The 12,305-nt window shown below is 58.2% G+C and overlaps 1 protein-coding gene across 1 annotated transcript in view; it reads left to right on the forward strand.

The window, feature by feature from the left end:
- Positions 1-12,305, forward strand: part of DLG3 (discs large MAGUK scaffold protein 3) — a 67,818-nt gene that overhangs the window by 6,676 nt on the left and 48,837 nt on the right. Inside the window, exons 3-4 of the mRNA XM_061353253.1 lie at positions 234-403; positions 1,451-1,594. Coding sequence (XP_061209237.1) covers positions 234-403; positions 1,451-1,594 — 314 coding nt within the window. The remainder of the gene's footprint in view (positions 1-233; positions 404-1,450; positions 1,595-12,305) is intronic.

A 12,305-nucleotide genomic window follows, 5' to 3' on the forward strand; every position in this document is an offset into this window, starting at 1 on the left:
TTCTAGAGCTATGGGGCACCGCGGCTGAGAGAGGCACCCCCCTGCATCCCTTGCCTCACAGAGGGGATATAGTGGGTGAGGAGCCAGCAGAGCCTTGTCCCACCCCATCACCCAGGCGCCATCCCCTCATCACAGGGAGCTCAGACTCAGGATGCTCCAGCGGCAGAGCGGGTGCCAGTGGTGCAATGGGTGCTCAGGACCAGCCCTGGGGATGTTCCCGTGCTCTTTTGCAGATATCCACGAGTTCTATGACTTCACGCTGCGCTCCGCGCCCCGGCAGCCCCCCAGCCCGGACACACACCAGGGCACGTCCCAGCAGCAGCATGGGGCCGGCTCCACCGTCCCGCCCGCAGAGCCCCAGCACTCACCCGAGGTAAGAACTGCTCCAGTGCGATGCTGCAGGGCCAGACCCTGCTCCCTCCTGCCCAGCAGGAGACAGGGACACAGAGGCTGCAGCCACCGCAGCTTGCACCCAGCTGCTCCCGCACCTCCTGTGCCGCAGCTTGTCTCATTAAGGAGGCACGTTCTCTGGCTCACAAGTGTTAATTGAATTACTCCTGATGCACACAGCTCCAGAGCTGGATCCTGTCCTGCTGCTGCAGCTGGATTAGATGCTCCCATCTGATGCTGTCTCCTGCAGAGGCATCGGGGCTCTCTGATCCAGCTGCCTCGCAGGCTGCTTTTGATAAATAAAGCAGGTTGAGTCTTTTAAGTTTCCCTTTTCAGGATTTTCCCCAGCTCTCAGATAACTCCTGTCCCTGTCCTCCACCTTCTCTTTAATTTTCAACAGCCTTTTAAAAGGTACAGCACCAGGTGGGTAGGCAGGAGGGGAGAAGTGAGGTCTCCTTTATCTCAAAGGCACCAAGGTAAATGAAATTGCCTTGTGTCTTTGCAGACCCTTTTCCCATCCCTGTCTTGCTGCTGCATGCCCTGCCAAGGGATGCTGTGGGATCCCCCTCAGCTGGGGATGCAGGAACATTGGTGCAGAAAGGGAAAGGTTAAGTGAAATAAACCTACCAGACAAACACCAGCTTTCTGCCTCAGGGACTGAACTGGCTTCCCACCATATGCCTGTGGGGACGGCAGATCTGAGTGGCACTCAGGGACAATGGAGCTGAACTCTGCTCCTAGGGAGACTCCAAGGCAGTTTGACGATAGAGCGGGGAAGACAAAGCTGCCCACAGTCAGTGCGGGAGGTTCAGGCCCTCCCTGGCCAGACCCGGGCTGCAGTGAGCCCGGGGCCGGTGCTGGGGCAGGCTCACCGGCTGGCAGGATGCTCTCTGACGGCGGCGCGATCCCTTCGCGTGGGGGGCAGCTCCTTTCGGCCCTTCCAGCGGTGGCGGCGGTGGCGGTGGGGGGCCGGGGGCGGCTGCCCTGCCCTGCCCTGCCCCGCCCTGCCCCGCTCCGCTCCGCTCCGCTCTGTCTGCACGCACCGCCTCTGTCGTTCCAGGCCGGCGAGCGGAGGCTGCCCGCGGGGGCCGGGGGCAGCGCGCCGGGGACGCCGCCGCGGCTGGTGAAGGTGACGGCGCGGAGGACGGCGGCGCCGGGCAGTGTGTGCAGCCTGGTGCTCGGCTCCCGCAGCGCCCTGCCCCAGGTGAGCCCCCGAGCGGCCCTCGCCGCGCCGCACCCCGCCAGCCTGGGGGGCAGCTGAGGGCACCGCGGGACCCTGCCGGGAGGCGGCTGCTCCCCTGGCCGGGCAGTGCTGCCTCAGGGCTGCCCCGGTGATGCTCGGGCTGGGAAGTCCGGTACCAGGGGTGGGGAGCACTGAAACCAATCAAATGGGTTGGGAAAGCCCTTTCAGCTCCTCCAGTCCAACCCTCACCCCAGCACTGCCAAGGCCACCCCTAACCCATGGCACTGAGGCCTCGTCTCCACGCTGTGTGAACTCTCACAGGGATGGAGACTCCAGCCCTGCCCTGGGCAGCCTGTTCCAATGCCTGAGCACCCTCTGGGGCAGGAATTGTTCCTCAGCCCCAGTCTATACCTCTAATTATCCCCTTGCATTAGCAGTTACCGTGGCCCAGTGGCAGCCCTCAGGGCTGTGGCACAGGAGTAAAGAGGCTGTGTGGAGCTGGAAATCCTCCCAGCCCCATCCCTCTCGCCCCCAGCGCTGGCACACTCCCACACTGCAGATTTCCATAGTTGTTTTCTCTGAGCTCTGAAATGGCAGGTCCATTCCTCAGCTTACCAGGAGCTTTTCTGTGCCGTCTGATTGACTTGGAAATGCTGTTTCTTTGGATGTGTATCGTAAATCTCAGCTTCCTCCTAGTGCAAGTGCATCGTTTGGGATATGCATTTAAGGGGGCTTTTAGGGATGAGCAAGGGCAAAATGCCCTTTTGGGAAGGGGTGAAGTGGCCAGGATGGATGGATGGGCCTCACTGCAGATTTAAGATGATCTGAAACTGATGTTTGCCTTGGAATAGTTTGAAATGATGCTGTTTGCTAAATCAAAGTCTTCTTCCAAAGTATTTTAGAGACAAAAATTGCACTGCTGCTTTTCTCTCCTTTTTAAATGTCTCCTTCTTACTCTGGACTGCAATAAAATGGGTGATGCCCCATTTGTTTTCCCTTCCTCTTTAATTTCTCCTTTTCTTCTTGCTTCTCTCTCTGTTTTCAGACATTCCCCAAATCTTTACTGGTTTGGAAGGGTGGGGGGGTGGTGGCTTTCTGAGCACGACAGGAGGATGAGTCTCCATTCACCAGTGGGAGGGAACCACGACTGTGGATGGGGGGGGTCACAGGGCAAAAGCCTCGAGGGCTGCAAGCCTGAGGGGTTGGGAACAGTTGGATTGTACGGGAATTTCTTCCTAAGTGTCCCAGGCTGTGGAGCACAGCGCCTCTTGCCCCCAGCCCCAAACGTGTGGCTGATCTGCAGTGTCTCCTTCAGCAGAAGCCACCTTGCTTTGTTGTTCAGGTTTCATGCGATGGGGGCTGCGCTGTGTCCCCAGCCTGGCTGGCCTAATGCGTATTTACCCTTCCCATCAAAACCTGCCCTTTGCTGCTGGATTTCTCTTGCTTTAGCTCCCAGCCTCAGGAAATGTTGCTGCCTTTGTTTGCTAGGATAAAGAACTGTGGCAATCAGAAATGTTCCCAACATGTAGGTATTTATAGATGCATCTAAGTTCCCTCCTAACTTTCCCTTAGATAAACTAAACAGATTGGCTTCTTCCCTCCCTCAGTGCGAGCAGGTTGTTCCAGGCTTGAAATAATCCATGCATTCTTTTCCGAAGCTCTTTTTATTTTCAGCCTCCTTTCCCCGCCTGTGCCGGCGCAGGGCAGGAGCCAGGGCTCAGCGCTGGCACTTCTGGGGTCTCCCATCTATGGGGGCTGCAGGTGCCAGCCCAGAGCAGGGAGGAGATGGGGGGAACAGGCAGGACAGGCCTTGCAGGGGGCTGTGCTTGGCAGAGCTTTCCCATCCCAGAGGGTGGCCACAGGCAAAGCAGGGACCTGGAGAGGAAACAACACTGGGATGGTGGTGTTGAGTGCTGGGCTTAGCCATGCCCTATTCCTGGTGGAAAGTCAGCTTTCCATTGAGACCAGCAGCTTCCCTGGGAACTGAGAGCAAGCAGTGCTGGATTGCTGCAGAGTCAGTACTGCTCCTCTGCGGCAGCCCCTGTGCTGGGATACAGGGGCCTTTGACACAGCAGTGAGCCTGTTCCATGGGACGTCATCTGCATGGCTCAACACAGCCCTTGTCCCAGCAGAGCGAGAGCATTTCCAGCAGTCCTCTATGCCAGCAACCGGGACCATGACCTGGGATCAGCCGTGCCTGGGGGCAGGCTGTGCCGATGGACCTTGCTTCGGATCACTCACTCCTGCATGAAGGCACTAAGGACACCTCATCTCCTGCCCAGCACCTCCTCCTGTGTTGGTTCTCAGCAGCCCTGGCATGCAGGACAGCACTGGGGCTGGATAACATCTACACACCCAGCTCCTGCCCACCTCCACAGCGACTTCCTGCTCCCCAGCCTTTGGTGCCTGCTGTTTGCCATGGGCAGTTCCAAAGTGGGCTTCAGGAGAACACTTGAAATGGCAAAGGGCACTTGGAAGAACTGGAGAAGCTTTTATAATGGATGATATTTAATGCTAGGGCAGGAGGGCATCAGCTGCAGGGCAGAGCAGCTGCCCCTGGTGCTATCAGCCCAGGAACAAGAGCTCTGGCAGGCATGCTGCCACTGATAAAAGGCAGGATGATGAACTGGTTTGTCCTGCCTGAAGTAAGTGCAATTCTGTTATTGCATCCATCAATGTAAATAAGTTTTCTGTTGTCCTGGCTTTGTCCTCATCCCCGCCTGCAGCTCTCCCCAGCAGTGATAGAGCAAAAAGCCACCACAGCCTGCTGTGGCCAGGAAGAGACATGAGAAATAAATTGCCTCTCCACACAAATGCTTCCAGGAACAGAAAGTCTCCTGTCTGCTGGTGAGGATGTGTGTGTACACACTGCAGTGTGCAAATGGCTGCTGTGAAGGAATCGGTCCCAGTAAATGCAGCAGCAGCAGCATGTGCTTCCTGATGGTGAGGCTTTGGGATGAAACCACCCGTCCATGGGAAAGTGGATGTTCAGCCCTCAGCGGGGCAAGAGCAGAGGCCTCCGCTGGCTGAGGTGCCGCTTTGAGGCACTCAGAGGCACAGTCGTGCCCGAGCAATGGGGTTTGGGGTGTTTCATTTGCCAAATCCTCCGTTCCGACCTCTCCACAGGCCCCGGGGCTGCAGCGGGAAGAGCCGGGGGATGCTCTGCGGCCGCTGCCGCTCGCAGGCTGGCAGGAGGCTGCTGCTCTCGGGAAGGGCCGCGCAGGGAGCAGGGAGCGCAGCTGTGGATATAAAGGAAGAGGAACAATGGTGCTGATGAGCAGAAGTGGTGCTTGCTGCGGGGAGGGGCGGCTCTTCCTCTCCACCCTCGCCTGCCGCGCAGCGCGGAGCTGCAGCCGCTTCGGCTTCATCCAGCCTGTCCGAGCATCCCTCCCCACCAAGGGCTTCATTGCTTCGCTGCCCGGCTCTGTCCTTGCTCAGCCCAGCAGTCAACACTGAGTAACAGCGGCTCTTAACGCGATGGAGAGGAGGAGAAAGACTGCTGCAGGGACAGGCATCCCTTGGAAATCACCCAGTGCACGGGGAGCTTCACTCCTAGGGCTGGGGGTGCGTGGGGTGCCACTGAGCCTGATTGCAGTGTGCCACAAACGTCCCCTTCCCTCCCTGCATCCCAGGAGTACACAGCCCAGCCCTGCAGAAATGCCGTGGCTGGGCTTAGGAGCCCCCCTCCTGCTCCTGCCACTGAAGAAGATGCATCCGTCTGCCCTATAACCCATGGCTCAAGCGCCAGCACGGTTGGAGGAGCTCCTGGGGGATATGGCAGTGAAAGGCAGGCTGTGCACGGCGACCGGCTGTCTGCCGCTCCATCCTTCTCTCAAGTGTTTCTTCCTGGTTCCCGATTTGCCTTCGGCTGAAGAGAAGGGCTTTCCTGTGCTCTGCATCTGGACAGGATGAGGCCGGCCTGTGATGGATGCTGTGGCTGTGGACCTGGCTCCCTGCTCCCCCTGCTTTAGCCCCATCGCTCTGCACCTTCTCTGCGGGGAGAAGGGTAGCACCAGGAGGCCACTCACTATTGCAAGGAGCATCAGGGCAATGAAGCAGGTCCCTGATGCAGGGGAATGGCTGCCAGTGAATGCAGACACCCACCACGAGGTTGCAAGTGCCCTGCTGTCCCCGCAGCCAGTGTCTCTCTGGGGCTGGCAGCAGCCGCAGCCATCGCTGCAGACTGGGCTGGCCACTGCTTTATGTCGGCTCCAGCTCAGCAGCATCAGCCCTGCAACCCGAGGACCCTGGGAAGTGGACAGTGCTCAAACAAGGGGAGCAGAGAAGTAACCAGCTCCTGGAGGGACCCCCCCTCCACATTGTATCCATGGCCCAGAGGAGCCGGCTGCTGCCCCAGTGTCATCTGAACAGCTCTGCGCCCACAAGTCGCTTCGGGGCTCTGCATTCAGATGCTCCCCAGCAGTTTCATGTTTCAACATTGCAGACACGGGCTGTAAAGCCAAAGGGCTGAAGCCAGAAGGGTGTCTGTCTGCAGTAACATGTTCAGACTGAACCCTATGTCAGCCCTGCACAGCACGGGCACCTGGCTGGGCAGCTGCTGCCTGTGCCCAGGGATGCTGCTGCTCACAGCAGGGTCAGCACGGGCTATGTCAGTAAGAGTGTCACTTCAGTGGACGTTTTGGGGTCGAATGGCCTCAACTTTACTGGAGGCTCTTGCTATTCCTGCTGCAGAGATGAACAAGGAGGTGCTTAGACCTCAGCTCTCCCAGCTCAGTACAGAGCTTCAGCAAAGGATGAAGTCAGAAGAGCCACCAGGATGTCAAACCAGAGGCTTGTGCATGGCCAACTGTTCCTACTCTACCGGGGACCTTCTGTCTAAAACGAGTGGCAAAAGGAAGATCCTTGGCAGATCTGAGGCTCTACTGGCTGTAGAGCCTATGGAAGCCTTGACAGACACAGGGCTGTTGGTCCATCCATTCATCCAAGTCATTGTCATTGTTCTGAAGTGATGCATGATGGTGCGAGTGCATGCAGCACTCCCAGTGGGAAGGGGACAGTGAGGGGAAGGCTCTGGAGCCTCATGTGTCATCCAGATGAGCCTGGAGTCCGTCCATCCATCCATCCATCCATCCATCCATCCATCCATCCATCCATCCATGCACCCTCCCTCCAGGTTCAGGCTGCAGCTTTGATTCCCTCCATCTCATGCCCATTCCCAGGGGAGTGCAGTGCTGGGGCAACACACACGTATTCACATGGACGGGTTTCATGCGTAGCTCTGAAGACAAGAACTGAGAACAGGTCACGGGCAGCTCAGTAGGATTCCGACTGAACAGGGGCCAGCCCCATCAGTGCTTTGCCCAGGAGCTCCATGAGCCACCGCACTGTCCCTGCTGGCTCTCTGCCTGCCTTGCTCAGGAAGCTTCCAAAATGAGGCAGTGCGTCCTCTGTGCAGGGTCCCCACAGCAGCACCCAGGTCCCTCATTTCCTGCTTTGCCTTGAGGGGTGACTGACCACATTCCCGCTGTGACCAAAGCAAAGTGCTGGAGCCCATCTGCTATAGTACAAACCAAGCAAGGGCTCACAGAGTGCAGAGCATCTGTGCCCACAGCAAGGTGTGTGCCGTCCTTCACTGCCCTCACAGCCACCCCAGCATCTGGGGAGGCTGAGGACACATCTCCTGGGGGCACTGCTGCAAAACAAGCGGCCTCTCCTCACCCTGTTTTGAAGGAACAAACCAAGCTCGAAGGCAGAGCCTGACAGGCCAGCTGCTATCTGGAGCACTGGAACTGGGAGAGCGTCACTGCATCTTAATGGCATCGGCCTGGACAGAAATCAGGATTCCGATGGCAGAGGCGATACCAGCACTGTTATAAATAGAGCAGCACGATAACTGCTCATGAAGGGTTTTGGTCTTTAGGATTTGGAGGATCAGTCTCAAGCATCTACGCTGAGAGATCCATTATCCCCAGCACTGGTAGGAGCTGGGGGAACTGCAGGGGCGGGAGGGCAGCAGATGAATGCAGAGTTGGGAATCGCCCCTCATCTGCCCCTGCAAATCCGAGTGCCCTTTGAAAGGTGCTCTCTGGTGTGCGCTGCCTGCCCTTGCTCCGCTCCGTGCTGCCTGCCTGGGGGTTACAGCACGCACGGCTGCCGCAGTGCAAAGCACCTCAAGCCGTGTGTGCCCTGCTGCCAGGGCTTGCTCCAGGGCAGTGCCTGCCAGAGCCCTGCAGCCTGCAGGCACAAAGCACCTTGCAGGAGTCTTGCTGGCATTGCACCTGAAGCTTATTCCAAGTACTGAGGCTCACGCAGAGGCCTCCTGTGGTCGGTGGCCTAGATAAGCTCTGGGGCTGGCACTGCTCAGGCACAACGGTGCCTGTGCCCGGAGCACTGGCATGGAGAGCATCATGCCCGGCTCACTTTGCTCCCCAGCATCACGACCAGCTCCCCACCTGCACGTGCCCAGACAATGCGGCAATGTCCGGCCAGGCTGTTCCGTTCCCCTCCTGTGAGGTGTATTTTTAGAGCAGAGCATCTCCCAGCCTGGGATAGAGCAGGCTGCAGGAGCGGTGGTGGAGCAAGCGAGGGGCACTGCACTGCAGTGCAAGGGGAGAGCCAGGCTGCTCCTGGGCTGGAGTCACTGCTGGAAGCAGGGGCAAGCTCTGCCTGTGGCTTCATGAGCACACCGCAGTCCTGTTCCTGCTCTGTTTGCTCCCAGTCCCTTGGCACGTACCCACAGCCGGGTCCTCTCTCGCTGGGGACACATTTTGCATCGCTGAACCTTACAGGGTGTTTTTGCAGGGGGATTTTGTAAGATCTGAGGCTCTGCTGCTGTGGGAGTGCTCCCTCTTCACTGCTGTGGTTCACAACAGGAGTGAGGTGATGAGCCCCCTCTCCCTGCTGCCTGCTCTCCCTGCACTGAGGCTCAGTGGCAAAGCTCATGGCCTGGCTTCCTTTGGGGTGGAACTCAACCCAGCTGTGTGCTCTGGCCCCTGTGGATAACCAGTTGCTGGAAACCAACCATCCTATGTCCAAACCAAGCCCTGAAGCCAAGACCGAGGGAAATGGCACATCATCTATCACCCAGGGCTTGTGTTGCTGGTGTGTCACTCCTGAGGAGCCCATGCCATAGAATCACAGAATCCCAGACGGGTTTGGCTTGGAAAGGACCTTAAAGCTTCTCCAGCCACGGGCAGGGACCCCTTCCACTGGAGCAGCTTGCTCCAAGCCCCTGTGTCCAACCTGGCCTTGAGCACTGCCAGGGATGGGGCAGCCACAGCTTCTCTGGGCACCCTGTGCCAGCGCCTCAGCACCCTCACAGGGAAGAGCTTCTGCCTAAGAGCTCAGCTCAGTCTCCCCTCGGGCAGGTTCAAGCCATTCCCCTTGCCCTGTCCCTACATCCCTTGTCCCCAGCCCCTCTCCATGTTTCCTGCAGCCCCTTTAGGCACTGGAGCTGCTCTAAGGTCTCCCCTTCAGGAGCCTTCTCTTCTCCAGGCTGCCCCAGCCCAGCTCTCTCAGCCTGGCTCCAGAGCAGAGCTGCTCCAGCCCTCACAGCATCTCCATGGCCTCCTCTGGCCTCGCTCCAACAGCTCCAGGTCCCTCTTGTGCTGCTGCCCCAGAGCTGGATCAGGGCTGCAGGGGGGTGTCCTCAGAGCGCAGCAGAGGGGCAGGATCCCCTCCCTGAGCTGTTTATGGGTGTTACACGTGTTTATGTGTACGAATGTACCCCGGGCACTCCTCACCCCACGGCTGGAACCCGTTTGAAGGTCACCTCGGGGCTGCCGAAGCGATGGGGGGGGCGCGAGTGGGGACTGTGCGCCTTTAAGAAAGGCCCCTGAGGCGGCTGCGGCCCTGCACGCTGATTGGCTGAACCGCCAGTGGGCGGGTCGGGAGCCGGGTCAGCCATTCACAAATTTCGGAGCCCCGCTTTCTCCCTTAAAGGGGCAGCGCCGGGGCTCTGGTCCCCACCGCCGGGACCCGGCCTCCGTTCTGCCCCGGGCTCTGCAGGGTCCCGGCCCGCGAAGAGCGTCCTGGCGCAGCCCAGCCCCGACGAGGCACCGGTATCTCTGGGTTCTGTGGGCAGTGGGAATTGCTGGATGGGTTCTGCTGCATCTGGAAGGGGCGGATTGGAGCAGGGTGGAAGAGGGGAAGTGTGGACCCGCAGAGCTCCCCTTCTTGTCCCCCATGCACAGTAGGAATAATGGAGGAAAAGGCATACCTGGGTGTGTGGAAAGGTCCCTGTGGGCTGGTCTGTGCTGCCCAGGACAGCTCCGGAGCTGGGCAGAGTGGTACTGAACCCTCTTGGCAATTTCAGAGCCATGTGTTGACCCACTCAGAGAATGGGACTCGTTCCTGCGGGAACTTCCCTGTTGGGAGCCCACAGGCGCTGACTTGTGGGGCTTCAAGACAAGCGTTTGGCTGCCACCCACGGAGAGCTCAGGACTAGTGAAAGACACAGGGAAACAGATCTGGTGGGGTCACACTCAGCACAACCAGTTGGTGACCAAGGTCTGGGTCCAGAAGCATAAACCCAACCAATTCTGTTGAAGATGTGAGACTTCGGAGCACCTCACTGTGCCTCGGGGTGCTGAGGTTGTGCCCTGGACGCTATTTCAAGTGTTCCTTCTGCTCCACCAGCCTGGAAATGTGCTTTGTTCCAAGGGAAATGGGGCTCAGCCAAGGGCTGGGCACCCACGGACCAGGAGACACCGCAGTGCTGAGACTGCTGTGTCCGTGCAGCAGCCAGGCTCCCCCTGCACCCACAGCCAGCCCAGGACCCAGTGCAGGAGCCTCTGCTCGGTGATGGGAGGAGCGGCTGTGGGTGCTGGAGGCTGTCAGGAAATCCATGAGGCCTGCTGCAGCTGATTGCTGCACAACAGAGCCCCCAGGCTCTGCTTTACAGGGTGAGAGCTTGGGCTCTACTGGAGGGACCTGGTGCAGGTCTCCATCGCTCCTCTCCCCCGGCACAGCCATGGAACATGTTTAGTTGGCTGCAGTTTAAACTGCAGAAAGCAGCTGGAGGTGTTTGTTGAAGCCCTCGTGCTGCTGCTGCCACAAGGAACTGCACAGCGGCACCAGGCGAAGGATGAGGGGTCATTAATGGAATTAAAATGGTTTGCCTTGGAGGAGAATAGTTTGTTTGGCAACTGCCCTGAGAGCACGGAGAGCCTCGGTCCCTTGGTGCCTGGTTATTGGCATCCCAGCTGCACGTTTCCCAGCATGAGCTGCTGCCAGCGGCAGAGAGGAGCAGTCGCAGGGTGAGGTGTTTGTGGTCATGCTTCATCCCATTCCCCATGGCTGTACCAACCCTCCATCGCTCACAGGAGCTGCTGGCCCCTTTTGCCACCAGCGTGCAGCCAGCTCTGCAGAGTGCTGTTCAGTCAGTCATAGAGGACTAAGCTGGAAGCGATCTCAAGAATCATCTGCTCCAACCTTTCTTGGCAAAAGCACGGTCTAGACGAGATGGCCCTGCACCCTGTCCAGCTGAACCTTGAAAGTGGCCAACCTTGGGGAATCCAGCGCTTCCCTAGGGAGTAATCTCTTCAGTTTCGTCAAGTTCCCTTTGACAAGCAGATTGGAAGTTGCAGCTTCCTGCTCGATGGAGATCTGTGGTAGTGCTAAGGAGCTGATGAACTGCGCTGAGTTCAGCTGGCTCCTCTCTTTGCTTCTCAACTCCCTATGGCTTGCTCTCCTCACTCATGTACCTCCCAGTGCTCCCAGTCCCCAGCGGGTGGCTGCAGGCTCTCCTGCCAACCCCACACTTTGGACATCGGGCAGCTTTTTGCAGGTGGTTGCGATCAAGAAAGGTACCTCCCCCGTGAAAACCATCGCCTGCCCATGGCAGGGGCTGGAGCTGGGTGAGCTTTAAGGTCCCTTCCAATCTAAACCAGTCTGGGATTCTGTAGTTCCATGACAGCGCTCGTGTGACTGTCATCTCGCAAGGAGCTGGCTGCCTTCAGCCTGTCCCATCTGCTGCTCCTAGGGAAAGGCTGTAGGTGCAGCAGCCCCTCAGCTCCGGTCCTTCACACTTACCTTCCTCTTCCCGCAGGACATCATGTGAGAGGAAGGAAGCAACAACAGGGGCTGAAATGCCAGCAACACCAGATAGAGCCTAGCTCCGTGCTGCCTTCGTGCCATGCAAATAGCATCATCGCTGGGGATTTCTTGACACTTTGCTGAAATTAGCACCTGCAAAAAGAGCAGCTGCCAAAGCTGCATTTAAATCAGACGGGCAGGCTTCTGGTAGGAAGAGGGGAGGAAATGAGAGAGCTCTTGGTTTCCTTGAATTGCTTCCCTCCATGAAGGCACCTGCCTGGAAATCAGCTCCCGACTCCTTTTGCCCTGTTCAATGCCCACATCACTGGGGTGAGATGCCTGCAGCAGCACTGTTCACTGTGCCTGCCCTGCCGGTGCAAGTGCCAAAACTGTCTGGACTCTGGCACCGCCACTCCCAGTAGCCAAAGCACCAGTACCCACTGAAGGAAACTGGGGAAGTGCAGGGTCCAGATGGCCCTGGCCTCCTCTTGAGCTCAGTAACATGTCCGAGTCCCACACAGCATTAGGGAGCGTTGTAAGCAGGCGGCAGCAAACAGGGATTTTACTTCTTCCTTTTAGTTTGGGCATGTACAGTTCACTACAGAGCAGTAGCCAAGGTGGGCTCTTAGTCTCATGCAGGAGATGCTGGCCACCTGCATGTTTCTACAGGGCTTATTGCTCTGCTTTGGTGCAGCAGTGGGAATCCAACGACTCTGGTGGCAGCTACAATGGGCCA

This window comes from Neopsephotus bourkii, unplaced genomic scaffold (genome assembly GCF_033783945.1).
Source record: "Neopsephotus bourkii isolate Nb327-2 ecotype Australia unplaced genomic scaffold, CSIRO-AGI_Nbou_v1 NB_668, whole genome shotgun sequence".
In the NCBI taxonomy this organism is placed as follows: domain Eukaryota; kingdom Metazoa; phylum Chordata; class Aves; order Psittaciformes; family Psittacidae; genus Neopsephotus; species Neopsephotus bourkii.